Here is a 24,491-nt window from a genome sequence, read left to right as displayed (position 1 = left end):
CTAAGCCACTCAGGCACCCCAGGTTGCATTATTATTTTTAATATCTGTAGAGTATTACCATAATTTTAGACTATTACCAGAGTCTTGTTATTTCAAAGAATTTAGTTTATTCTTATTCAGTTTTCCCACTTGTGTGAAAATATGTGTAAAATGAATTCCTAGAAATATAATGACTAACATTTATTGAAAACCTACTAAGAAATAGATATTTTATACTTACTGATTTGGTACTTTTAGCCATCTTTTGAGGAGGATACTATGTCCATTTCATAGATGAGGATACTGCGGCTCTGACAGATTCATTTATTTGTTTAATGTTACACCTTTAAATAGTGGAGCTAACCAACGAGCCCAAGCCTTTCCTACTAGTTACTACATTACTACTAATGACTAAGCCTCAGGAGTACAGTAAGAATTATTTCACAGGGAGCTTGTTAGGATGAAATGTATATAAGGTCAATGCATTACATTTTTGTTACTGCACATTTTTACACTTACTCCAGAAAAGATTTCTGGTCACATTTTTGGTTTTATACTTGAACACAGTGTTATTAATATGCTTTAATACAAAGAGCAGTAGTGTTAAAGAGAATAGTATAAAAGCTGTGCCCATGTATTCTGAGAACTATTGCTTGATGATTTGGAATCGTATTTTTAATTTTTGCCATTCCTCTTCATTTTGGGAACTTTAAAAAAAATGACTTTAAAGAAATAAAAAATGACTTTTGTTTTAAGAGTAAATCTAATTATTTTAAATGTTGATTGTCTTGTATATCTTTAAAAAATTCTTTGCTTATGAGTGTATACCACCAAAACTGAATTAATTTTAGATGTCTTGATTTTATTTTCTGAGAACAGATTGAACCTTATCTTGATATGGAAACCCACTATTTTGAGGCTTTTAGGCTGTTTTTGAGTTAAGAATGCTTGTTTGGTGAAAATAGAAACTCTGTAAAAATTGTAATTTTTTATGGGAACATGGAAATAATGATTTGCTGGTGAAACCATGTTAATAATAAACACTAAATCTAAGAAAAACCAGATTTCTGGTAATGTTCTTGTCAAAATTAGATTTTAGAAATTTTTCTAAACATAAATCTGGGTAACCTCTCAGATTTAAATGCTGTGTTAATATGTTTTAGTATTTTTATTTTTATATTTTTAAAAGATTTTATTTATTTATTTGACAGAGATAGAGACAGCCAGCGAGAGAGGGAACACAAGCAGGGGGAGTGGGAGAGGAAGAAGCAGGCTCATAGCAGAGGAGCCTGATATGGAGCTCGATCCCATAACGTCGGGATCACGCCCTGAGCCGAAGGCAGACGCTTAACCGTTGTGCCACCCAGGCGCCCCTGTTTTAGTATTTTTAAAAACTCAAAATATAGGATAAGAAAACTCATTTGAAGTACTTTATAGGTCTCAGGCTATAATATTAACTTGACAGATAATTATTTTAATAGAGGTTTTTTAGTATTAAGAGCAGTCTTGTATCCATAGGCATATTTTCTACATGTGATTGCTGTGTGTGTGTTGGGGGGGGGAGAATTTTTAACTTTCTTGCAAAATGAGAGGCATCAGTCTGTTCTTACTGAGCTTATGGTGTCTTTTCGGAATTAAAACGTAGCTACAGAATTTCCTATTTTTATTCATGTAAGATTTTTTCAAAAAGTTGAAATCTTGACTGTTTAGTACATTCCTTTAAGATTTTTCAGGGCATTTTTGGGGCGCCTGGGTAGCGCAGTCATTAAGCGTCTGCCTTCGGCTCAGGGCGTGATCCTGGCGTTCCGGGATCGAGTCCCACATCGGGCTCCTCCGCTGGGAGCCTGCTTCTTCCTCTCCCACTCCCCCTGCTGTGTTCCCTCTTTCGCTGGCTGTCTCTCCGTCACATAAATAAATAAAATCTTTAAAAAAAAAAAAAAAAAGATTTTTTTCAGGGCATTTTAGAGGACAAAAATACATAGCAATACATATAAAGAAGGAGGTTGTCAATTTATGGAATTTGGTTACAATTTAAAAATAAATTTTATTAACATGAAGGAAATGATAAAAGGGCTTTCATTATATTTGTCTTACATTGCATTTAGTTGCAGTTTCCTTACACTAATTTCAAGCTTACTACCACCTTCTGAATATAAGAACTATTTTAATGAATTGTACTCAGATTCAGTGGACATTGCATATTTGATTTAGGCACTGTGCTAGGTTTTGGAGATAAGTTATTCCTTTAAGGAAGCAATTAATTAAAACATTATTTTGAAAGCCCTTGATTCCATGAGAGGGGCACCTAAATTGGACTGAGGGATTTAAGGGTTTGTGTAGGACTGTGACTGTTAAATTTAGTTTGGAAGAATGAGCAGTTAGTAGTTAGCCAGTTGATGGGGAAGAGGAAGGTCATTTCCTGAAATTGCAGGTACTTGATCATGGTTGTCACATGGAAAAGGAGAGTGGTTAAGCAGTAAACTGCCTTAGGGATGTAGGCAAGACTGAAATCATGAAAAATCTTATATGCACTGCCAAGGAATTTAGATTCTTATTTTGGGAAGCCATCAAAGGAAGTATGTAGGTGTGCTCATACCATATTTAAATTTTAGAGCAGCAGTTCTTAAACTTTTTTGTTCCACAATCCCTATTCTAACTCTTGAAAATCAGTGAGGATTATAAATAGCTTTTGTTTATGTAGGCTATATCTATTACTATTTACTGTTTTAGAAAGTAAAACTGAAAGAGTGAAACTGAGAAAAATTTAAAGCATAAGAATATACAAGTATACATTCCATTGGGATATACCACATATCATGTAGCCTCTGAAAGACAATACTATACATTTGTAAGAGTGTACAGTGAAAAAGGCAAATAATATCATAGTATTATGAAAATAGTTTCACTCTCATGGACCTCCTGAAAGGATCTTAGGGAGTCTTAGGGGTTCCTGACCCACCTGGGAATTGTATTAGGAGATCATTCGGGCAATGATGTTGAGAATTGTTTAGAGTCTACAAAAAGAAACACACTTTTAATTGTGATGCAGTATGTACATGTGTATGTGTATGCACCCCCCCCACCCCGAAACAAAGATTTCAGGAACAACTCTGTATCAGTTTCTTTTGTGGTATTAAAAGTTAAAAAAATTACTGGATTGAAAAAAACCAAACATCTCACTGTTGTTAGGTAGAGCATAGCGCGCTCAAGGTTCTGGCTCAAGATATCTTGTGAGACCTTTTTTGAAGGTATTTTACATGACTGTTGGAAGGAGACTTCAATTTCTCACTGTGTGGCTGTCTGTAGGGTAGCTTGAATATCCTTACAAATGGCAGCTAGGTCCTCACGAAATGAGGGATGCAAAGGAGTGACCAAGACAGAAACCCCGTTGTCCTCTATGACTTGTCTTGGAAGTGAAACATCATCAGAAGCAAATCACTAAGTCCAGTTCACATTCAGAGAGAGAGGAATTTTGCTTTTCCCCTTGAAGGGAGCAGTATCAAAGACTTTATGGAGATACCTTAAAACTACCAAAATACTTGTCAGGAGAGTGAGTCATCCACGGGTCTTTTCTTTCGTGCATGCCTTGCCGAGTATGCTAAGAATACAAGGCCCTGAGTGCTCTTAACCTGGGCCATTTCTCAGGATTGTGTATGCAGCAAGCCACCTGGAGGTAATGTTTCCCATTGGGACAGAGCAGGCTTACTGCTCATTATAAAAGTGGCGGATTCCCTAAACTCAGTATCCTCAGCTGCAGTGCAAACCCACTGCATGGGTAGCATCTGTCTGGGCCCCTCTTGTCACCTGTTGGACTTGGGGATAATAAGGAGCCAATGCAGACATGATACTCGTACTGTTTGCTGTGCAGTGAGTAATAAAGTTTTTGGTCTCTGAACCAGGAGACTCTTGTGCTCTGTCTGATAAGCAGAGGGAGAGGATTTGAACTAACCACCACAACAGATAGTAGATAGGGAGCTAACAGAATACGGATAGGAAGCTAACTGAAGGATTTTGGGAGCAACATTATGGGCTCAAACTATACAGCTGCATGATTTTATCCAGCAGCAGTCAGGATTCCAGTTGTATAATCAGTGAAGGTGTTTCTTTTGGATTAATCAAGAACAAGGGAGTTTGGAGTGTGAAATTTTTTTTCAAACTTTTGTGCTACATACACTTAATGTACAGTAAACTGAATGTATTTAAAGTATATAGTTTGATGAGGGTTGCCTGGCTGGTTCAGTCAGTAAAGCATGTGACTCTAGATGTTGCAGTTTTAAGTTCGAACCCCACTTTGCGTGTAGAGGTTACTTTAAAAAATAAAATCTTAAAAAAATATATAATTTGAAGAGTTTTGATATGTATATGCCTGTGAAACCATTACCCCAGTCAAGATAGTGAATGTTAGCATCACCCCAAAAGTTTCCTCCTCCTCCTTTTTGATCCATGCCTCCCCCAACCCCATCACCGGGCACACACTGATTTGTTTTCTGTCATAATAAATTAGTTCTAGAATTCTACATACATGTAATCATACTGTGTAACTTTTTTTTGGTCAAAATTCTTTTTTGTCAGTTGTTTAAAGTGCAAGAATTATTATTTTTGTGGTTGTATGTCTGGCATATTTTTAAAAGAAAAAAATTTTTTTTGAACATTATCTTCCCTGAAGCTCATGAGGTTAAAAAGCCAGTCTGAGGAATTCAGAGCTAGTAAATTTCTTCCTTTTGTTGTGTAACTGAATATAGTTCTGATAATAGCAAAGACTCCACATGCAAATGCCGTTTTGATCTGAAAGTGACTTGAACATTACAGTGCACCTGCTAAAGTTGAAAACTTGATGGGAATTTTTGTTATTGGATCTTAGCCTATTCACTGCGATTTAGTTACTTGACTACATGAAAATAGAAGTCTGCACAAAAGCACAGTTGGGAATTTTTTTTTTGAACGTGGCAGTTTAATGTTCTGATGGCATGATTCCTGAGACTCTGAATTATTACTCCTTATTTTGTTAGTTTCACTTAACTTTGTTCTTTTGCCCACCATCTTTTAAAAAAGACTTTCTCCTTAATAGAAAGAGAAATGTGAATATTTAAGCCGGAAAGCCTAAAATTGCCTTAATGAGTACTAGATTAGCAGGACACACTGCCTTAAAAGTGTCTTAAAACTGCCTTTAATATCGTATGAACAGTTGAGATGTTCTCATCAGCAGATGATCGTGGTTAGGCAAAGCAGTTAAGAGCCTCCAGGGCTGTGGAATTAGGTGCCCCAATTCAAATCTTGACCTTAACACTTCGTGGGTATGTGACTTTAGATGTCAGTTAACACCTGTAAGCCTTACTTGTGTCATCTCGAAAATGGAGATAATGACAGTACCTATGTTATGGGAGGCTTTTAAATATTAAATTAGATCTTATAAAATTTTTAGCACAATGCCTGACATATGGTAAATATTCAGTGTTAGTTTTTGTTATCATTTAAGGATTCTGGATAGTGAATGGCTCTCTTATTTTAAACAATATTCAGATTGCTTAAAAAAAAAGCTTTGCATCTCTCTTTGATCTTGAAATAGAATTCATTCAAACAGTAATATGTAGGGTATTACTTGTCACCTACCTCACAGTTCAGATTAATCATGAAAAGGAGGGTTACCTGGCTGGCCCAGTCAGTAGAGCACGTGACTCTTGGTCTTGGGCCTGTGAGTTCAAGCCCCATGTTGGGCATAGAGCTTACTTTAAAAAAAAAAAAAAATCATGAAAATAAGTTTTTACTTTTTTTTTTTTTTAAAGATTTTATTTATTTATTTGACAAGAGATAGAGACAGCCAGCGAGAGAGGGAACACAAGCAGGGGGAGTGGGAGAGGAAGAAGCAGGTTCATAGCGGAGGAGCCTGATGTGGGGCTCGATTCCACAACGCTGGGATCACGCCCTGACCCGAAGGCAGACGCTTAACTGCTGTGCCACCCTGGCGCCCCAGAAGTTTTTACTTCTTAAGCTAGGTTATTTCTGGAGAGGAATCTCCTAACATTACTAATAGAATATTGCAATTTCTGAAGTTGGTGTACTATTGCTATTTCTGAGATGGAACCTTAAAGATTCAGGCTCTATGTATTTTCTGTTCTGCTTGTTGTTACCCTGGGGCTATCTTTACTAATGTTAAGGTGAGACTGCCAGTGTATTCATATTTCTGAAGAGTAACCTGTTTTGAGTTTGACTAAAGTATATGGATTCTTTAAAATCGTATTTTTGACCATGCGAGTTACTTGGGTAGTGTTTTCAGTGAAGAAACACTTTTTAAAAGAATTTTATTTTAGAGAGAGAGAGTGCGCATGTGAGTTGGCGGGGCAGAAGGGAAGAGGGAGGGACAAGCAGCCTCCCCACTGAGCTCGGAGCCCACTCGGGGCTCAATCTCACCACCCTGATATCATGACCCAAGTGGAAATCAAGAGCTGAAATCAAGAGTCTGAGGCTTGACTGACTGAGCCACCCAGGTGCCGCAGTTAAGGATTCTACATTAACAGCGGATTTTTGGAAAATATTATTGAATGTGCTGATACCTGTTACTTGACCTAAGCCAGTTCTTTGGTACTGTATTAGGAAGCCATGGGGGATCTAGTTGATTTATTTTTGAGAGAAGTGTGGAAAGTAGATAGTTGTGATAGGTGTTTTTAAAAATTGGTTTTAAATTATACTTGTATAATATGAACATGTTTTCCTTTTAAAAAATTCAAGTTTTACTGTAGGATGAATATAAAGTGAACTTAAAGCCTCCATAAACATTTTGCCCTCAACCTCCCCTTACAATACAAGTTCCCTTCCCTCATACCAGTGCTCTTTCAAATTTGGTATTTCCCTGTCTTAATACTTTGTACATGTTGTATAGATCTTTATATATATGTTAGATATATTTTCACCTAGTTTTTGGTTTCTTTTTTAATTTTGCTTATGGTATTTTTTGGTATAGAACTTTGTCATTTTGACATAATTAAATAATTTGTTTTTCTTTATAGTTTTTGCTTTTTGTTTCTTACTTAAGAAGCCCTACCTTAACTCAAGTTCACAATGGTGTTCTCCTAAGTTTTCTTCTAGTACTTTTGATAGTTTTAAAATTTATATTTTGGGGGCATCCGTGTGGCTCATTGGGTTAAGCATCCAACTCCTGATTTTGACTCAGATCTTAATCTCAGGGTGGTGAGATTGAGCCCTGTGCCCGGCTGGGAATGCAGCCTGGTTGGGATTCTCTCTCTCCTCCCTCCTCCCTCTGTGTTGCCTCCCCATCCTGTTCCCAGTGTGCATGCACACACACTCTCTCAAAATAAAATAAAATAAAATTTATATCTTTCATGTACATAGACTTTATTTCTGTGTACTGTGTGAAGTAGGGATGTAATTTATTTTTCTAAGAGCATTGGTTCAAACCCCATTTATTGATTTAGGATTTGCTAAACTTACATATACAATTTAGACTGGGTTCCTGAAGCTGTACTATACAATTTTAAATACTGTGGCTTTAAAAGGCTGTGAGTCCTTATGAGAAATCCTGGGGGTCAGATGTAGTTTGGAGTCCAGATTTTTCCCCCTGATACCCAGTGGACATTATGCAGTATCCTGTAACCATATACATTGTTTTCTCAATGAGTGTATGAATAATACCTATAAACAATAAGTGACCTCATAACAAATCAAGTCAGGTTTTGCTGCTAAATGAGTTAAGAAGAAACAAAACTTACTTTTAGAGGTTTTATGATTTTTGCATTGCAAGTAAAGGATCATGGACCTGTAATTTATCTTGCTATTTAGGGAACATCTTTCTTCTTTTTCTTCTGTTGCAAATTGTTTAGGTTATTCTTATGCCTTTACTCCTCTATTTGAATTTTAAAGTCAGCTTGTTGAGTTATATTTGGAGAATCCTGTAGAGATTTTCATTAGGATATGAAGTATTTCATGCTTGCACCTTTTTGTTAGAGTTATACTAAAGTGTTTTATGGTTTTGTTGCTGTCGTGAGTGGGATTTTTTTTAAAATTGCGTTTTCTAATTGTTATTACTAATGTATAGAAAGTACCGGTATTTATATGTTGATCTTGTATCTGATCGATTTGTGGCATTCTGTTAACTTGTTAATTGATGATCTTGGGTTTTCCAGTTAGAAAATCATATGTTCAGACATTGAGTTTTATCTTTTCATTGCTAGTATTTATGCTTCTTTTTTTTTTTAATTTTTTTTTTAAATTTTTTTTAAAAGATTTTATTTATTTATTCGACAGAGATAGAGACAGCCAGCGAGAGAGGGAACACAAGCAGGGGGAGTGGGAGAGGAAGAAGCAGGCTCATAGCGGAAGAGCCTGATGTGGGGCTCGATCCCGGATCGCCGGGATCACGCCCTGAGCCGAAGGCAGACGCTTAACCGCTGTGCCACCCAGGCGCCCCGAAGTATTTATGCTTCTTATTTCTTTTTCTTTTCCATTTGCATGGCATGGTTTCAGTGTTCAGTTTTGAGACATGCAAAGTACTGTTAAAATGATATTTACAGTAAAATGTGCTGTAGACAAATTTTGAGTGCATGAATAAGTAGATGATAGAAATGGAGATCTTTCTTATGTAGGGGTAATGAAAAGTTTCTGAGAGGCAGATGTTTATTATTGGGGGATTTAATGTGTGATCTTTTCATTGCAGATATGGTGTAAGGTATTTCTTCAAGACTGGACAGCTGAAGACCTGTTACTTTTGATTAGCCTAAGCAGACTTACAGCCATCAAGAAACATCACGGAATTTCATATTTTGCTTTCTGCTTTACATCTTTCTTGGCATTGAAGTTCATCTTGCAACCATGTATGGAAGTGCTCGCTCAGTTGGGAAGGTAGAACCGAGCAACCAGAGCCCTGGGCGTTCACCTAGGCTTCCACGTTCCCCTCGCTTGGGTCATCGTCGAACCAATAGTACAGGAGGGAGTTCTGGAAGCAGTGTTGGAGGTAGCAGTGGGAAAACCCTTTCAATGGAGAATATCCAATCCTTAAATGCTGCCTATGCCACATCTGGCCCTATGTACCTAAGTGACCATGAAAATGTGGGTTCAGAAACACCTAAAAGCACCATGACGCTTGGCCGTTCTGGGGGACGTCTGCCATATGGTGTCAGGATGACTGCTATGGGCAGTAGCCCCAATATAGCTAGTAGTGGGGTTGCTAGTGACACCATAGCATTTGGAGAGCATCACCTCCCTCCTGTGAGTATGGCATCCACTGTTCCTCACTCTCTTCGTCAGGCAAGAGATAATACGATCATGGATCTGCAGACACAGCTGAAAGAAGTATTAAGAGAAAATGATCTCTTGCGGAAGGATGTGGAAGTAAAGGAGAGCAAATTAAGTTCTTCAATGAATAGCATCAAGACTTTCTGGAGCCCAGAGCTGAAGAAAGAACGAGCCCTGAGAAAAGATGAAGCTTCCAAAATCACTATTTGGAAGGAACAGTATAGAGTTGTGCAGGAGGAAAACCAGGTTAGTTTTATATTATGTTTACCTTTATTGACTGAATTCATGTGTAAGTGAAATGAGCTATTCTCTTTTTTTCTTTCTTAGGTTTTCCTCTTCTTGGTTCATTTATCTTTCTTTTTCCTGTTTATCTGAGTATTTTCTATCCTCCATTTCTTAACCTTTTCTGGATTTGGTCCTGTGCCTTTGTTTTTTTCTGGTTGCCATGTCTGCTTGCTCACTGTTCTTGTTTGCTTTTCCCACTTGCATTTCCCTGCTTCTCTTTCTCTTCCTGTCTTTTCTTTAAGCCTATATTACCTTTCTCCAGTTCTTGTGAGAGTATAATTTTTGTCATCTGCTCTAAGATGCATTATCAAAATTATTCAGGCTATGTACCTTAAGTGTGAGGTGTAGAAGTAAGATTTACCGTGGTGCTCGCTTCGGCAGCCCATAGACTGATATTGAAATGATACAGAAGATTATCATGGCCCCTGTGCAAGATGACACACAAATTTGTGAAGTGTTCTGTATTTTTGCTGGTTGAACTTGGCATTCAAGCCTCACACACCTAGCACAATTTATGGCTCATATTATTATCTGGCGGACTGAAGGGCTGATTCTCATTTCACTTGACCCGGATTCTAGTCCTGTATACTGCTGCCTGTGTAATGTTAAGTTAGTCATTACCAGACCTAGCTGTAAAATGAGGGCTCAGACAGAATGAACTGAGAGGTCTTTCAATCTGTCAAATTGTATCGGTTTGTTTGTTTGTATGCAAAGTATCCGAATCTTCATGGCCTACAGAGTTTGGGGCAGGGGTCAGGGGAAAGGGAACTAAGAGATATGTGTTAGTGGCTGCTGCACACCTGTGACATCTCGCTAGTCTGCCAGGAACTGACTTGAGAAGGCAAGAGGCTGTCTACAGAGAGAAAAAGAAAGAAAGAAAAAAAATTTACCATAATAGATGTCAAAAAATGAGTCTTGAAAAAAACCAGAAAAGCTCCTGCAAAGTAAACCAGTATGTTGATAGCACAGAATGAAAATTAGTTTTAAAAGTTAATATTGATGATATAAATATTAAGTACCAACAATGGGAAGCAGTTTTTTCTGTTGGCATTCATGAAAGTTTAACTTCAGGATGTTTATGTAGCTTTTTAAATATTAAAAAAATTTTTTTCTTTTTTTAGTTCTTCAAATATAAGGTAGAAGAAGGGCAATTTGGCATGGTTGGTTGCTTCTAGAAAATAAATGAGATTACTAGGCATTATAATTAGGGCTCTGCAGTTTGAGAGCTAAATGCTATCCTATTAGATATAGGAAACATTTTTTTCCCCTCTACTCTTCCAGATTATCGTTGATGTTTGGCCACTGTCATGTCACATTTAGTGACATATGACTCCAAAGATGTGAACAAATCCTATTCATGCTTGCAACAATTAAAATCTTAATCATACTTTTTGTTTGAGACTTTTAGACCTTTTCTTAAACTTGTGAGTTTGAATTATTTGCCTCCTTAAAGAATTCTGTTATTCTTAAAGAAGAATTTTAAAGTAGCCGTCTTATTGTTGACATTATACTTTGTTTTGCGGTTAGGTTAATAAAAATTATGAAGAAAGTAATAAACTTATTTGGATTTCTTCAGCGTTCTTGAATGATGCTAGGAAAGAAGGAATTAGAAGTGATCTGTCTTTGATGAAGTAAATCTAAGATTTCTGTTGATTGTTTTACCATTCTATTACTCATACTCAGTTCAGACATTCGTATCTACTGTTTTGATTATTTGAAGAAGATTGCTGGTTATATTGCTTTGTATGTTAAAACCCCAGACTTTTTCAGTAATAGAAATAGCTTCTTGGGGTGCCTGGGTGGCTCAGTTGTTCAGCGTCTGCCTTCGGCGCCGGGAATGATCCCAGGGTTCTGGGATTGAGCCCCACCATCAGGCTCCCTGCTCCATTGGGAGCCTGCTTCTTCCTCTCCCACTCCCTCTGCTTGTGTTCCCTCTCTCGCTGGCTGTCTCTCTCTCTGTCAAATAAATAAAATATTTAAGCAAACAAATAAACTTCTTTCCTCTGATCATAAAAATAATACTGAAAAAGATAGATATGAAATCAAAGTTTATCCCAAATCCTCCCATGTATGGTAACTTTGCTGTTCCTTTTTTTTTCCCTAAGATTTTATTTATTTGACACAGAGAGAGAGAGACAGTGAGAGAGGGAACACAAGCAGGGGGAGTGGGGGAAGGAGAAGCAGGCTCCCTGCTAAGCAGGGAGCCCTAACTTTGCTATTCCGTTGTTAACATTTTGTTGTTTCTCCGTAATGAACATCTCTGTGCGTACACACATAAAATTTATACAAATGGAATATCATAGGTGTTACATTGTGACCTTTTTTTAGCCAACACATCTGCTGTATATTAATACCCTGTGTGTCTGAATCATTATTTTAATGCCTATATGCTATTGTGTCTGTACTAGTTAATTTAACATCACAGAGTTAAAAATCTTCAAATTTATTTGATAGTACAATATGAATTAAAAACTAAACATTGGGGCACCTGGGTAGCTCAGTTGGTTAAGCATCCGACTTTTGATCTCGGGTCAGGTTGTGATCTAAGGGTCGTGAGATTGAACCCCACATTGGGCTCCACACTCAGTGCAGAGTCTGCTTACGATTCTCCCTCTCCCTTTGCCCCCCTCTCTCTGTCTTTCTCAAATAAATCTTAAAAAACCAAAACAAAACTAAACCTCTAATTCATTTGAATCAGAGATTTCAAAATAATTAGAAATTATGATAATTTTCTCTTTTCTCAGATATAACTCTAACTACTTTGCATTTAGTTTTTAACCAGTGATTAAATGTAGCTTGTCATTACACAAAATATGAATGTTTTATTAGTATACTTAAATCTTTTTTTTTCTTTTTTTTAAAGATTTTATTTATTTATTCGACAGAGATAGAGACAGCCAGCGAGAGAGGGAATACAAGCAGGGGGAGTGGGAGAGGAAGAAGCAGGCTCATAGCGGAGGAGCCTGATGTGGGGCTCGATCCCACAACGCCAGGATCACGCCCTGAGCCAAAGGCAGACGCCTAACTGCTGTGCCACCCAGGCGCCCCAGTATACTTAAATCTTAAGTTTCTTAGAGACCCAGCCTTTTTTAAAAAAGAGGAAATGTCCTTTAAATTGAAGTATTCTTTAGGAAGTTTCTTGAGTTTGAGTCTTCAAGACTTTAAAAACAAAAAATGTGAAAAGAAAGAGAAGAATTACAATAGACCACGGTGTTAGATCTTAAAAGTAAGGATAAGGTTCCTAAATGTTAGTTCTGATACATTTATTTGTTTAAAATATAGATTTCCAGGCCTTGCTTCATAAATATCTCTAGAGATGGAGTCCAGGAGCCTATACTTTAAACAAGCTTCTCTGATAATTCTGAGATAAACCAATTTTGGGATCTTTAGAATATTCTTAAACTAGTGTGTTGCTCATCTGCCATCGGGAATTCATGATTATTCTCTTGTCACCTTTGAGCTCAGTTGTGACAGAAGGGAAAATAAGGGACTGTTGGCTAAGTGCTTCTTAACCTTTTTTCTGCCTACTGCACTTTAGGGCAGTGACAGCCTCCTGTACATAATGATTATTCTGTGACAGTGATCCTTAGTAGAAGGAGTGTGTGTAGAGAAAAAAGTGTTTAAAAATCTTAGATATGTTTATTTAAAAAAAAAAAAACATCCTGGTGATTTTGGTGTCTCCTTACCTTGAGAATCATTGATGCACAAGATAAAATACTTAGATGACCTATGACAGTAGAAGGGGGAAATATATTTTCTTCAGTTCACATTTATGTACTCAGAAGGTGAAGTACAACACCAAAAATTTATCATTCCTAAATACGAAATAATAGTAGATACATTCTGAAAGTTTTTACAGTTTGGTGTTGAATTGTAAATATCAAGAGAGAAAAAAGGAGTTTGCTTTATTTAGTCTTATGGTAAGGTACCAGTGTAGCATAGGTCTTAAAAATTGTATCTGTATTTCTTTTTTTTTTTTTTTTAAAGATTTTATTTATTTATTTGACAGAGATAGAGACAGCCAGTGAGAGAGGGAACACAAGCAGGGGGAGTGGGAGAGGAAGAAGCAGGCTCATAGCAGAAGAGCCTGATGTGGGGCTTGATCCCAGATCTCCGGGATCATGCCCTGAGCTGAAGGCAGACACTTAACCGCTGTGCCACCCAGGCACCCCTGTATCTGTATTTCTAGGGTAGATATTATGTTTTTTAATTTGTAAAAATCAGATTGATAAATTTGGAGTATATACTGATAGTGTTTCAGTGCTCAAATATGAGGTACTTTGTATTTAGACAGTTAAGCATCATGGTGTAGCATGCTTGAATATTATTCAATCTCAAATATATTGTTAATAAAAATCAGTTTACTTACATTTACCTGAAAAGTGGTTGAGCTATAACTTTTTGTTATAAACATTGTCTAAAAATTACACATGAATAGACAATTCCCTTTAAAGTTTCTACCTTTCAAGAGTATATTGACAGTATGTGTGTGTTTAAATGTAATGTGTATCAATATAAGTGTGTCTATGATTTAAAGTGGATTTTAGTAGAAGTTGAATTGAGATTACTAGATTTATCATTGAATTAGCTAGCCTCCAGTATAGCTTTCTGATGATGCTGAAAATATGCCTTTCACCACGATGGTTTTTATCATCAAGCAACTTGGAATTGTCCATTTTAACAAGGAAAAAAATTATTGGTATATGTCTTTATTTTCAAATAATTGAGGCAGCTAATTATGCCTATACTTTGAAAGCTGTGTGGATAAAAAGCAATGACAGTGTCCTTTTAGTTATCAAACTACATTCAAAAGCAAAGTATTTGAATCTTCTTCAGAGAGTGTAGTGGGGACTCAGTACTTCAGTCCGGTGGAAGTGAAACAGTCCACAGAACTATGATGCCAAAAAAACCATATGCACTGAAGGAGGGTGAACACAGCCTTATCTAGATTCCGCCCCTTGCCCTAATTAAGCAGCAATGCTGGCAGGAGTATATTCTTCCTGCACCCACTATAATTACCACACAATCCTAAAATTGTATAACTTTGGTCCAAAAAGCGAAGGGTGCAATTTTAAAGTAAAGTGAGACACTGCAATGAGATACAGAGAACTGAGAATGCTAATTAATAGATTATAGTGAGCCAACAGTGGGCCCTAATTAAACTCTGCATTCATTATACCCTCCAGAGCCCTGAGAGGTCAGATATTTTCCACTTTACAAAGAAGATTGGTTTAATAGGATTTACAGTAATTAAACAAATTTTCCCATTCCAGTTTGAGACTGGGGATTTAGATGCATTCTAAATGTTTGATCTGATTGGGCCACGGAGATTTGTTCTAGAATCCTAGCAAATGTGAAAACACATTTGCTTAGAATTGCCTAATGTGTATGGTTCATTATTACAGAGTCCTTTTAGAAAATTGTTTCTAAAATAAATAGCCAGCTGTTTTTATGTTTCATGCTCCTTTTGTTATTGAACTTTCAAATACTGGTGGTTGGAGATATGGAACAATACATGTTTTAACAGGAAAGACCTTTTCTTTTTCTTAAATTGAGAATGAGGAGGGTTTTTAGTGTATGTTTGGTGAAGAATAAAAGTCCAGCTGTGAGCTTGGTTGAATTGCAAAGCTAAGGCTTTGAATGATTTCTGTTGTATTTTATTCTAACCAACATTTAAAAAGTTATTGTCATAACTTTTTTTGATATTATGCCTTATAATATTTCTATATGTTGAGTTTAGTTGGAAGCTTAATTTAAAAATAACTGTTTTAAAGTACTTTCATTGGGATTTTGTGTGATAGAGTACATTCTATCCAATATTATAGTGTGGCGAGTGAGTTTAATGTTTTATGTATTTTTTAAATGTTTTTGGAAACTGATTTTATTCAGGATTTTGATTTTTTGATTTTTATTTTATTTGTTTAGGGATCAAGAGAATTTCCAAATTTAGAAATACAAAAAGATAAACTTACCCTGTATAATCCTTTGTTTTGTCATTTGTTCTGTTAGGAAACTGGTGGCTATTAACATTTTTACAGTTTTATGTTGTACCTTCATTTGTCACATGGTGTGAGATATTATTATTTGAATTTAAATAAGCTTTTTCATGAAGTTCCTAATTGTTTCACTGTTGTTTAAGTTGATCTTAAAATCTGGAATCTATGTCTTGGACTATTTGTTTAACTTTTTGATAAATCTGTTTTAACACAGAGATGAATTATGAATGATAAAGGAGAGTATGGTAGATAAATCAGTATTCTAATTTGTTTTCCAGGTAGATGTGATCTTTTTAGGTGTTTCAAAAATGAGATGTGTTAAAGGAATTATACAGAATGCCCTGAGAATACTAAATCAGATATAAAATAGATATGTTCCTTTTGGGGAGTTAACAATCATTTTGAGAAGCAAAATTTGTTCATGTTTGGCTTCTACAAATTTAAGCTACCTATCCATTGGATCTTGTCACATACGAAAGTGATGTAGTGGGTGTGAGAAATTGGCTGCTTGCAAAGTTGGTAAGTTTGCTTTATCTGGACTATAGTGGAGTGCAATGAAAAATGATTCATTGAATCTAATAAAAAATGTTTTACAAATATCTGACAGGGCTTATTTGTGAGGAAATAAGAATTTGCTAGAGGATTGCAGCTTCTTCCTCCACTCCCCCATCGCATTTCACAGTGCAGTCTGGTGTGTGATTCATCTCAAGGACAGAATAGCTTTTAGGGATTTGTTAATTTATAGCAGCTTTGTGGATAGTAACTTAAATAGGAGTTGGGAAACCCACTTTTTATTTTGTTATGTAAAGGAAGCCAGAAAATGAGCTTAGTTTTTAATTATGTTAAGGGAGGACAGAGTTCCGTTTCACTTTTTTTTTTTTTTTAAAGATTTTATTTATTTTTTTGACAGAGAGACAACCAGTGAGAGAGGGAACACAAGCAGGGGGAGTGGGAGAGGAAGAAGCAGGCTCCCAGCGGAGCAGGGAGCCCGATGTGGGGCTTGATCTAGGACCCCAGGATCACGCTCTAAGCCGAAGGCAGACGCTTAACGACAGAGCCACCCAGGTGCCTCTCCGTTTCACTTTTTAAAATCATATTGCTCTGGGATGCCTGGGTGGTTCAGTCAGTTCGGCATTTGACTTAGGCTCGGTCGTGATCCCAGAATGGGATCGAGTCCTGCATGGGGCTCCTTGCTCAGCAGGGAGCCTGCTTCTCCCTCTGCCTGCCGCTGCCCCTGCTTGTGCTTTCTCTCTCTGTCTGACAAATAAATAAATAAAATCTTAAAAAAAAATCATATTGCTCCTAGAACTTGACATCGTGTTATGGGTGCCCTATTTGCCCAGGACGGGGCCTCCTAGAAAGCATGCTTTATAAGAAGTGATTGAGGGAACTAAAGAAGAGGAGACTTGTGACATGTTAGTTATACTCTGTGTATTTGATGGGCAGTCATATAGAAGGAAGTTTTTTCTTTTTTTCCTTTTTTTGAGGGGGCGGGGAGGAGGGGAAGGCCCACACTAGAAAAATGAGTGCAGATAATAGGGTTATGGATTTTGGTTCCATGGAGGAATATACTGCATTTTCTAACAAAGGTATATCTAGTTGATGGAAGAGTCAGTCTCAGACAGTAATGCTTGACCATCACTAGAATTGGTTATGGGGAGGCCAGAATGCCTCCGACAACAGTGTGGGTGCTTAAGTCTTTCAGCTTTTCAGAATGTCAGAAGTGGTGGGGAATAAAGTGGTACTTTGTGAAGAACCATTTGGGGAGTCATCCTCTCCATCCTCACACCCCCTTTTATCTTTCTTTCCCTTGCTTCCTCCTTCTCTTCCTTCTTGACAGCTTTATTGAGAAATAATTCAATTCATCCTTTAAAAGTGTGTAATTTTTTTTTTTCTTAATCTGGGATTTATTTGAAGAAGAATTTGAAGAAAGTAATAGGAAGTTGCCCTAGGGATTTCTTGAGCAAGGAAATGAATGACATAACTAAAAATACTATTTGGGAGAAGCTTTTTTTGCTGTCAGCAGAATGGATTGAAGCAAGGAAGACGTGGAAAGACTTTGTTGCAGAAGGCCTGTATTAATGTGGGTAATAGGAATGGAGAGGAAAGTGCACAGTCATGAGATACTTTCAAAGAAATATTTGGATACAGACTGTGATGGCAAGAGAGAAGGCTGGTGAAGCATGGTATTGAGATAGGGGAAATGTTTTGGCCACTGATAGAAAGTGCATAGAGATTAGAAGGTGGAACTAGAAAGCGGAAACATTTAGAAATAAGGGACTAATGACTGTGACCTTAAGTACATGCACATGGATGTTATTATATGTATTCTAGTTAGTTCAGTATCCCAAGCTATATGTCTCTACTTATGGGATTAAGGAGTGGAGAGGGCGAGAGAAGCCATTAAATGGTACATCTTTTATATGTATTTTCTCCCTGAGCTATTTTTGTGTTTCAGTCTTCTTTGTTGTGGTATATTTCTTTGAAGGCAGACAGCTTGAGAGAGTCTCTCAGTTCCTGAAAGTCACTATTCACTAAAAAAGGGTAATAATGGTTTATATTCCTGTGATAAACGAACTTCGATAATAGGTGTCTTTTATTTTATTTTAGTTAGCAAGTTCATTGAAGATCATGTACCTTTGTGTGATGACTTTGGAGTGAATTTGTCAAAAACAGAAATATTGCAGAAAATGTGCTTTCAGTGAGGAAGTGATTAACTTTGTATTGGAAATGTTCTGTTCTTCCCTTATGGACAAGATTAGAAAAGCTTTTTTGAACTGTATTTTTCTTTTTCTATGTTGCCATATGTATCTCTGAAAATATTTTTCTTCCTGGAGTTGGGAAGTTTTTAACATAGGTCTGTTCCTTTAATTTTTTTACATTATTAGCAATAATGCTTATTGAACCTACCTCCCTTTCTCTTTGTTTTGGGCAGACTTTCCTACCTAATAGGATCATGTACGTTCTGTTACATTTTTTGACAGTAGGTGGAGAATACTGGGTTGAAATGATACCTGTCTAGCTTAGTTTCATCTGTGGAGACTTTGTGGGCTGAGAAGGTGAGAAATAGTTCAACTTCGATGTGTACACTGTACCATTCTTTTTTTCGTTTGTTTTGTTTTGTTTTTTTAAAGATTTTATTTATTTATTTGACAGAGATAGAGACAGCCAGCGAGAGAGGGAACATAAGCAGGGGGAGTGGGAGAGGAAGAAGCAGGCTCATAGCAGAGGAGCCTGATGTGGCGCTTGATCCCAGAATGCTGGGATCACACCCTGAGCCAAAGGCAGACGCTTAACCGCTGTGCCACCCAGGCGCCCCACGCTGTACCATTCTTTAACAGCAGCTGGTGCCTTACATATTTTCAGTTTGTGATATGCGGAGACCTATTTAACTTTGAAATCACCCTGGGATAACTCTTCCAGTCTTGGATGAGCCCTCAGGTACTCGTATGGTCCCCTTTAGCAGCAATTCTCAAATTTTTTGGCCTCATGATGTTGTATACTTATAAAAATTAATGAGCCCTAAACAGCTTTTGTTTATGTTGGCTTCACCAATATTTGCTGTATTAGAGACTAAAATATAAATTTAAAAGTTTATTAACATTTAAAAATAATAAATGCATTAAATGTTAACAAAAATAACATTTTTAATGGAAAATAGTTTTGTAAGTCTCATGTCTGGTTTAATAGAAGACAGCTGATTGTCATAACTGCTGCTTTCAATGATCTATTGTATATTTTTGTTTTGGTTGAAGTATTTGAAGAAAATCAGGCCTTGTGTAAATATGTGGTTGAAAAAAACAGGAGTGTTTTAAAAGCCTTTTTAGGGGGCACCTGGATGGCTCAGTTGGTTGAGCATACAGCTCTTGATTTCAGTTCAGGTCATGATCTCAGGGTCCTGAGATTGAGCCCAGCATCAGGCTCCACGCTCAGCTGGGAGTCAGCTTGAGTTTCTCTCCCTCCTCCTCTGCCCCTCCCCCTGCTCTCATGCACGCTTTCTCTCTCTCTCTCTCTCTCTCTCTCTCAAATAAGTAAATAAATTTAAAAAGCCTTTTCAGATAATTGTGGATATATTTTGAAACCACTCCAAAATTTATTTTTTTTGACACTTCATTGAAGTATGTTTTACATGCCATAAAACTCATTGTTTTTTTTTTTTTTTTAGATTTTATTTATTTCTTTGACAGAGACACCGAGAGAGGGAACACAAGCAAGGGGAGTGTGAGAGGGAGAAGCAGGCTTCCTGTCGAGCAGGGAGCCCAATGCGGGGCTCGATCCCAGGACCCTGGGATCATGACCTGAGCTGAAGGCAGACGCTTAACAGCTGAGCCACCCAGGCGCCCCAACTCATTGATTTTTAAGAGTACATACAGTTCAGTGACTTATTTTTTTTTAGTAAATTTGCTGAGGTGTGCATCCATAACCGTAATCAAGTTTTAGAACATTTTCATCAGCAAGTGGTAGTTGCAGTGTGAAGTCTGAACTCTCACCAGTGAGTTTTCCATAATTTGTTACGTTAAAGGGAATTGGTCTGTCTTGTACTTTGAGCAGATCTTTTACATGTAGAGGATGTAAGTGAATACATACGGTTTTTCCAACATTTGTAACATTGCGTAGTGGTCATTTGGAGAGTATTTTTTCATTGAGTTATGCAGATCTTCCAAATGTTGCCATGTTTCATTAGACAAATTAAAAAAATTTGCATTTGTTAATATTCCTATCTCACCAGAGAAGTCTTTTAAGTTTTGGTAGGCTGTGAAGCTCACCAGATGGGAGATACAGGTTTTCCAAAATTCTAATTTTTGCTTGAAAATTCAAATTTTATCATTGGCAAGAAATATTTTCTGTTGTCTTTGAAGTGACTTGTTTGTTTTGTTAATTTTTGAGAAAAATTTAGTCATATATGAGACTGAATAATCATAGATTATCAGTTCAGTCTTTTAAATTAAGATGTTGTTCATTGAGGTAACCATTATATTTCAGTATTCAGCCTAAGTGTTTTATGCCTCTTTGAAGATGTTACTTGAGTATAGAGAGACCTGAGTGATGTGACTGGGGTAAAATATTCCAAGCAGAAGGAATTAACAGTCCAAAGACCTCAGCATCCTTTGACTCGATAAAGGTTGCCACTGAGGGTCTTAACTAGATTATTCTTTAGCTAATAATGTTCCTCTTCTCCCATCTGTTTAATCTTGTAATAAGATGTTATAGTCTTTGACATCAACAATGCTTTGCTTCCTTGCCATGGTTTAGGAAGGTATATTATGGGAAAAGATTGGCTAAAACCTAATAGGCCAAAATTTAGCCCAGACAGTATTAAATAAAAGGAGAAACTTCACTGTTCTAGAAAGCCAAAAAAGTACTTCTTTTCTTTTTTATAAAGAAGATTTTATCTGTGTATTTATGTATGTATGTATTTATTTATAGACAGAGAGCACTAGTAGGGGGAGAGGCAGCAGTAGAGGGAAAATCTCAAGCAGACTCCGTGGTGAGCATGGAGCCCCAAGTTGGGACTCGATTTCACGACCCTGAGCTCACTACCTGAGCCGAAATCCAGAGTTGGATGCTCAACTGACTGAGCCATCCAGGTGCCCAAAAAGTACTACTTCAAAGTTTTGAAGTGAGTTTGTCCATGCATATAGAATAAAAAATCCTGCTTTGAGGATAATGTTTTTTGGTTGTACATTCTTAGATAAGAGGTCACCCTTTTCCTGGCAAGCTATGAAAGTGTTCATCTGTTATTGCTAGTTTTAATGTGTAGCATTTATTATTTATTTTTGATTTAACAAATATTGAGTAGCTTCTTTTTATCATTATATTTTTCTGGTGAACTGCCCTAGTTAGAAATAAAACTGAAAGCAATGTGAAAACTTTCCAAGGTGGTAACTTGTTTTCTAGAGTTTTTAGACTCCTGAATTAATGTTAAAATTAAAGTAATTTTAGTGATTTAGAGGATATGTACAAAGAATACATACATTTTTCTCTTGGATTTTTCGAACATTGTCTTATTTTGTAGGATAAAATGGATATGAAGGTAATAGACTTCTAGAAATATGTAGGAACCCTTAGAAGAAGCATCAGCGAAGTGAAAGCAAGAGCAACAAGGTGAAAAAGGCCAAAAGAACCAGTGCTTGTTTTCTCGTTTGTTGATAGCATATATTTCTGTCCCTAGAGTTTCCTTGGAAGGCTCTTAAATAGCCAGTAGTTAACAGTTGGATAACCAGTAAGGATTCTCCTTATTGAGTGTTTTGTGGTAAGGATTCCTCTTTGTCTCATCCATTACCCAGTTTTTACTGTGAAGAAGTTAAAAAAGGGAAAGGATATATTGATTTATTTTTGGTTGGAATGGTGTTCACCAATAATTTTGTTCTCCCACTCTCTGGAAGCTGTTTAATGTAACCATATTCATAGCTCTAAAAGGAGGAGGACCTAAATTCTTAAAGAATCACTGTATACTTCAAAAATTATCCTTTTTTTAAAAAAACCAGCAAAAAATGGATTTGTTTGGAAATAGCAGAGAATTGCAGTCCAGGACTGGCAAGCTATGGCAGAACCGTAGACAAGTCCCCAAAATTATCTCGTTAGCATCGCTTGACCATTATTAATTCATTGCCTTGAAAAAGAAGAGAGCAAATCATCTAGAATTTCTTGACATTAGAAATCTATATTACCATCGCTTAACTATTAGAAAGCATTGTAAAATTCTGAAAGAGAGAGAGAGCTCAGTTTTAAAGACTAAGAATATTGGCAGGCAATGCATATTAAGCCATTCTCATGGAAAATTTTATGTGACTGTTTTTTAGTTAAATATATTAAAAAAATTTTAATTCCAGTATATTTAACATGCAGAGTTACATTAGTTTCAGGTGTACAATATAGTAATCCAGGAGTTCCACATATTACTCAGCGCTCATCAGGGGAAGTGTACTTAGTATCCCCTTCACCTAGTTCACCTACCTCCCACCCACCTCCCCTCTGGTAATCATCAATTTGTTCTCTAGAGTTAAGAGTCTGTTTCTTGGTCTCCCCCCCCCCTTTTTTTAAAGATAGAGTGTATGTATGTTTGTGTGTGTGAGCGTGGGGGTAGAGTAGGGGTGAGGGGCAAAGGGAGAGGGGGAGAGAGAGAATCCCAAGCAGGCTCCCAGTCAGTGCTGAGCCTGGAACTGGGGCTCGATCTCAAGACCATGGAAAAAACCAAGAGTCGGAGGCTTAACCAGCTGATCCACCCAGGCGCCCCCCTCTCTCTTTTTTTTTAATGTAACTTTTTATTACCTAGTTTGTGCTTGAGGAGTACAATCTCTTTCCCTCCAATCTCATTAAGCTTGAAATAAGGGAATATTTTTGAATGGTGAGCCCATGATTGTGCTGTCTTCTGCCGAAGTTACATTGTGTGTGTATAGGCCTGTTAATTCTGTATGTTTCATTTTGATTTGGTTTTTAAATTCTCTGTATGGTAAAAAAGAGAAATTATGTATTTTTATTTGTTATTTTATTTTATCTTATTTTTTAAGATTTTATTTATTGACACAGGGAGAGGCAGCGAGAGAGGGAACACAAGCAGGGGGAGTAGGAGAGGGAGAAGCAGGGTCATAGCGGAGGAGCCTGATGTGGGGGTCGATCCCAAGAACGCTGGTATCATGACCTGAGCCGAAGGCAGATGCTTAATGACTGAGCCACGCAGGCGCCTCTGTTTTTATTTTTTGATACTGCTAGCAAAAGATCTGAAGAGAGGTGGTCAGTGTTGTATTTACACAATACTTTTTTTTTTTTTTTTTTGTTCTGAAGCAGGGATTTGGACAAGATAACTTGTAAGTTTTCCTTCATGCTGTAAAATTTTGTGATGAGGAACCTTTGTTTTTCATTTTAATAGTATCTTAAAAGCATATTTGAAGAAAGTATTTCTTCGTTGTTCATATTGAGTTTTTTTTTTTAAGATTTTATTTATTTATTGGAGAGCACGAGCAGGGGGAGGGGCAGAAGGAGAGGGACAAGCAGACTCTCCACTGAGTGCAGAGCCCAATGTGGGGCTTAATCCCAGGACCCTGAGATCGTAGATTTGATAACCTGAATAATTAGTAACTTATTCTTGCCACATGGCTCTTCATGGGCATTGGAACTTAGAATAGGTGTCAGATTCTTAGGAGGGAAGTGTGCTATAATGAGTGTTTCCAGTCTTTTCTATAATTTCCTGGGGTATATTTCTTGTTTTTCTGTGAAAGTGTGTTACCCATGGTACAGAGCATTTTCAGTAGATGAAGCAGATAAAAGAGAATCTTTTTAAATTATGGTGGATAAATTCCTGGTTTTCTCTTAGTATTTCTTTTTTTTTTTTTTTTTATTTCTTTATTCAACAGAGATAGAGACAGCCAGTGAGAGAGGGAACACAAGCAGGGGGAGTGGGAGAGGAAGAAGCAGGCTCACAGCGGAGGAGCCTGATGTGGGGCTCGATCCCACAACGCCGGGATCACGCCCTGAGCCGAAGGCAGGCGCTTAACCGCTGTGCCACCCCAGCGCCCCTCTCTTAGTATTTCTGATGATAGATGCTAATTTTCAAGATGAGGTGTATTGGTTCTGATTAATTGGAAAGTTGTGCTAACATTGGCTGCTAGGATAGCTTGGAGGCAGAAGGTGTTTTTTGGGTTTAGGTTAGAGAGGGCTTAGGGTTGCTAGATATCCTGCAATGCTTAGGATGGCCCTGCATATTGAAAAGTTCCCCCATATTCCGTGATTTTCAAATGTCTTGCCAGAAATTTGTGTAGATGAAATACCTGATTATAAGATCCTAACTACATAAATGTGCATAAATACTTTTAGTAATTTTTGAATGCTGAATTTTCTAGCAGTGGGAGTACTGTGTAAGTTGATGGAAGATTGTATTTTGTTTGGAAACTTACCTAGAGTTCTTCTTACTGGAAAATCACTTTAACAGTAGCATTGCCTTGTTGGATGCAACCGCTTATTCAGCCCCTGTTTGGGAGTGCATGT

At 37.1% G+C, this 24,491-nt stretch overlaps 1 protein-coding gene and 1 non-coding gene across 13 annotated transcripts in view; both read left to right on the top strand.

Moving 5' to 3' along the window:
- ERC1 (ELKS/RAB6-interacting/CAST family member 1) overlaps positions 1-24,491 on the top strand; it is a 554,385-nt gene that overhangs the window by 28,460 nt on the left and 501,434 nt on the right. For 8 of the 12 annotated variants that reach the window (XM_087855512.1, XM_087855510.1, XM_087855513.1 and 5 more), the window contains exon 2: positions 8,648-9,471. In XM_087855512.1, the coding sequence (XP_087711638.1) occupies positions 8,803-9,471 (669 nt within the window). In that variant the 5' untranslated portion in view covers positions 8,648-8,802. Of the gene's footprint in view, positions 1-8,248; positions 8,405-8,647; positions 9,472-24,491 lie in introns of those variants that run through there. The other 4 variants (XM_087855511.1, XM_087855517.1, XM_087855518.1 and 1 more) reach the window with 3 other exon arrangements.
- Positions 9,876-9,979, top strand: LOC123778281 (U6 spliceosomal RNA). Its single transcript, XR_006775889.1, has one exon. It is a non-coding gene; the product is annotated as a U6 spliceosomal RNA (small nuclear RNA).

This window comes from Ursus americanus, chromosome 25 (assembly GCF_024610735.1).
Source record: "Ursus americanus isolate L20-20 chromosome 25, mUrsAme1.1.p, whole genome shotgun sequence".
In the NCBI taxonomy this organism is placed as follows: domain Eukaryota; kingdom Metazoa; phylum Chordata; class Mammalia; order Carnivora; family Ursidae; genus Ursus; species Ursus americanus.
Note: the sequence above shows the minus strand (reverse complement) of the source record. Positions and strands in the feature narration are given on the sequence as shown.